Here is a 3,856-nt window from a genome sequence, read left to right as displayed (position 1 = left end):
CTGCTGCGGCACGCCCTGTACTGCTGGGGCCACCACCACCACCATACAGACCGACCCACCACCGTCGCGCTGACGACGCACTGTCCGTCACCGACAACCCGCTCGCTCGATGGCATCGACGAGCGGATGCTGTGATGCGTCGCAAAGCACCACCATGCACGACGCCCAACGCTGACGGCGACGACGACGACGAGGATGACGATGAGACTGAGAGAACACTGAGAGACTGACGCGTAACGGGAAGAGGATGATGGGCTTGGACGGCACAGAATTGGCAAAAACCAAACCAAACCGAACCGAGCGAACGAACGTTCACAAATCGCTCGGTATGCGTATACGGCGCGTTGGCCTTGTTGGTCTTGCTTGCTGGCTAGGCATGAACGAACATCTCCACGGTACGAACGGTACCGGCTGTAGGCGGGTGGCAGTTCGGGTAATTTCCATGTGACTTACTCACTGGCATGCATGCGTTCCAAGCGTTGGACGTTAGTTGTAGCTGTAGCTTGAACTTTTCCACCATTTCTCTTGTTCTGTTGTTTTGATTCCCTCCCGTCCGACACAACACGATATCCAATTTGTAAGAACATGTTGCAGCACATATCAGGCATATTAGGCTAGTTAGGCGCAGCCTTCTCCTGTTTACATGGAGAACGAGCGATTCCTTTGTGCTGTCTGGTAGTCTGCCAGATCGCTTGTCCTCGCTATCCTTGAAGATACTTACGCCGCGGCGTATGGTGATTGGCAATTCTGTTAGATTGGATACTTGATTTGATGTTCATTTAGTTAACATTATTTAATGCCTTATTTATTTGTTTGTATAAACACAATCAGTATCCGAAACAGACACTTTTAGTTTCGTCCCTTTTTTTTTACTCAAATACTAAGGCAGAATTCGATTTGTTACATGTATTCCTTACTCATAGCGCGCACTCACAAATGAAATCGTTCAATCAATTCCCTCACAAAACTCATCACCAACCACCATGCACCACCCGTTATCGGTCCTGATCGGGACGTCAAACCCGTGACGTTGTCCAGTAGAAGGTAATGTAAAGGCCGCTCGTAGCTCGTGGCAACCAGTAGCAATTGCCCACGATTAGATTGACTTCCGAGTATGCGAATGTGCCCCGAGTGATAAGATGTTGTATGTCTCTGTTTTTATGTGTCTCTCTTAATTCCAAATGTCTGCAGTGCGTTCGAGCGATGATTTGCAATGATTGTTTGCCTTTTCTTGTTTCTTTCTTCCATTTCCTTCTTTTCCCGTTTCATTCCACGTTAACTTGCTCGTGTTCGTGTTGTTGCGCCGACATTGTTTGCTCGCTGCGGCGTCGATCGGGGTTCGGCTTCCTAATCGCTTCCTTTGACCGTTTGGCCGTTCGAATGCCGTTCGACCATCGGCGGCACTTCATTACCATTATCGCCATGGGCATGCATGCATCCTGGCGGATGGTGTCCCGGTGGCCACAACCGATTGTGTGCAAACACACGCCTAAACCCTCAGAACCATTCCTTACCGACCGATTCAACTCACGTAGGATTTCCCCAATGATGCCACGACCTGATCCACTGCGGGTGCTGTGGTGAGCGCCGGTACCGGCGGAGAGGGCCCGGCCGCTAGTGGAACCGGGCACCCGACCGTCCGCTCCCGGGTGCCACCCTGCCGGCACCAGCTCTTCCGGCGGAACGATCTGTTCCGCATGAACCGTGCCCTCGCCCGGCACCCCGGTGACAGTGATCTGGACGATGACGACGAGGACGATCCGAATGAGCCGGCGACCACGCTGTCCACGGCGACAATGGCTCCACCGACGACGATCAGTGTCATCGATACCGGCGCAGGTCTATCCGTATTGCCGTGAAGTCGTGCCAGCCAACCTGTGGTTATCCTGCCCGTCACCATTCAGTAGCAAGGATTCGAGGATTTTCTGTTTTACAAAAGGCCACGATGCTCGATAAATTTGGTATACAACAACGAACGTTATGGATAGTAACACCGGAAGCCGCCAGTTGGTTGTAGATGAGACCAGTGACGAGAATCATTACTTTTGCTCGCGCGATCGATTTATGTCAATTGCAAACAACCCCCTCTAAATACGTAGCGAGGAAACACAACGAACGATAGTGAGGTAGCGCTCTGTATGCCAGCAAACGATCCACTTATGCTGATTGTCAGAATGTTTGAATATTTAATCCGCCAATGGAGGGAGCATCGTTAACCAAATCCTGACAGCGTCATCGATGCGTTCTACAGCGAAACCAAATAATAAATCATCTCGCTCCCGACACTTCAGTGCATCTGCCGCACAGTCATGTGCGATAAGACGCCCGCGAGTAACGTAATGCTGACGACGTGGACGACCAATTATTTGCGAATCAGCTCGAATTTATTAGTAACCTGATAGAAACGGGCGAAACTGCGATGCGTCATAACGAGCACAACAACACGGGTGCCCCGTGGGAATGGAACGTTACGACCCGGAAGCTGTTCAAGGAATCGAACGAGCGAATGCATGGTGGAATCCTTTCGCATGGGAAACACATTCAATTGGATCATGGATCGGTTGAGTTACGGATGGCATCAAGCACCTCGGTGCATCGGTAAAATGGGATTTATGTTCACCTTTTCCCGAGTTTTTCTTACGTTTGTGCAGTAACAGGATTACCAAGGGGGTGGTAGTAATTTCATCAATTCGTTAGCTGCTCTGTATCGGTTTTTTTTAATCACCAAAACTCATTGTGCTCAATATCATTGTTGATTGAACCGAATGGGACTGATAAGTGGTAGCGATATGGCAGTATTTTAGCTTTACAACACGACACTTGTCAGCAGCAACTAGGTTTGTGCCAAATGGTAAGCCCCTGTAAAGATAGTGAGCATCTGTTTTTTTTTTTAAATCTAGTTTAGCAGCAGCTTCTTACCCCATTGACTGTATTTGAATTGATTCAAATCGGTTGTAGTCATATATTCGAACAAGCAAAATCAAACAAGCACCTAAATAACGAAGAGTACTTGTAAAGTCTTGCAAAACAATTCTGTGATAAGGTCAAAAATTTAGAGAGAGAGGGCAGGTGTGTGAAACTGAACAGGGGAATACGATTGATAGAATTTGAGAAAGGCTGGGCGCGGGAACGGAGCACTACATTCTTCGCGGCGTTATTATTTGGTCCATCTTATTTGTAAACCAGTTCCCACAGGAACCAGCGAGAGAGCTAAGTTTAAACCAACGGATGTACAATAATACGACTAAACATGCGGCAAATGTTCCACACCTAGAACCAACACTTAGATAATATTCTGCTGAGATATGTACGAACGTAGCACAAATAATCGTTTTCGTTGAGTTCGCTCAAAACGTGACGCATGCTCGTATGTTGTTTGTAAAAAGAAAAGAGAATAAATTTGCTATATATACAGTTACTAGTGCGGCGGGAAGGTGCATGTTAAGATTGATAACTATCAACACTAGAAAGAGATAAAGAGTATGTGAAGTATATTTTACAACCCAAAGCAGAATTATTTATCGAATCGTTACAGACAACTGGGTCCTAACAGGTGCGATTTGAAGTCAAGCCAATGTGCGATACACAACGATTTTATAATAAGTTCCACTTGTAGAGAGCGCACAACTTCGCTAATGAAGAGCGGAAAATGTTGCGAATCATCCTGTCCCCTAGTGCGGTAAGATCGATTGATTAAACCTACCCTACTACATTTCGCGGTCGTGGGGAAAAAATATTAAACGGAAGAGTGAGAAAACGGATAACATGATGGGCAGCAACATGCGGCCGCACACGATTGGACAAAAACCAAAAATACCAAATGATGGAGGAAGGGTCAAATGGCAAATAAATAGAT

At 47.3% G+C, this 3,856-nt stretch overlaps 1 protein-coding gene across 5 annotated transcripts in view; it reads left to right on the top strand.

The window, feature by feature from the left end:
• LOC126570620 (trissin receptor) overlaps positions 1 to 3,856 on the top strand; it is a 28,881-nt gene extending 25,025 nt beyond the window's left edge. For 3 of the 5 annotated variants that reach the window (XM_050228536.1, XM_050228537.1, XM_050228535.1), the window contains one exon: positions 1 to 418. This exon is cut by the window's left edge and continues 21 nt beyond it. In XM_050228536.1, the coding sequence (XP_050084493.1) occupies positions 1 to 135 (135 nt within the window). In that variant the 3' untranslated portion in view covers positions 136 to 418. Of the gene's footprint in view, positions 419 to 1,501 lie in introns of those variants that run through there. The other 2 variants (XM_050228539.1, XM_050228538.1) reach the window with 2 other exon arrangements.

The sequence above is a fragment of the Anopheles aquasalis genome, chromosome 2 (assembly GCF_943734665.1).
Source record: "Anopheles aquasalis chromosome 2, idAnoAquaMG_Q_19, whole genome shotgun sequence".
Classification (NCBI taxonomy): Eukaryota; Metazoa; Arthropoda; class Insecta; order Diptera; family Culicidae; genus Anopheles; species Anopheles aquasalis.
The sequence above is the reverse complement of the archived record's forward strand: the minus strand, read 5'-3'. Positions and strand labels throughout refer to the sequence as shown.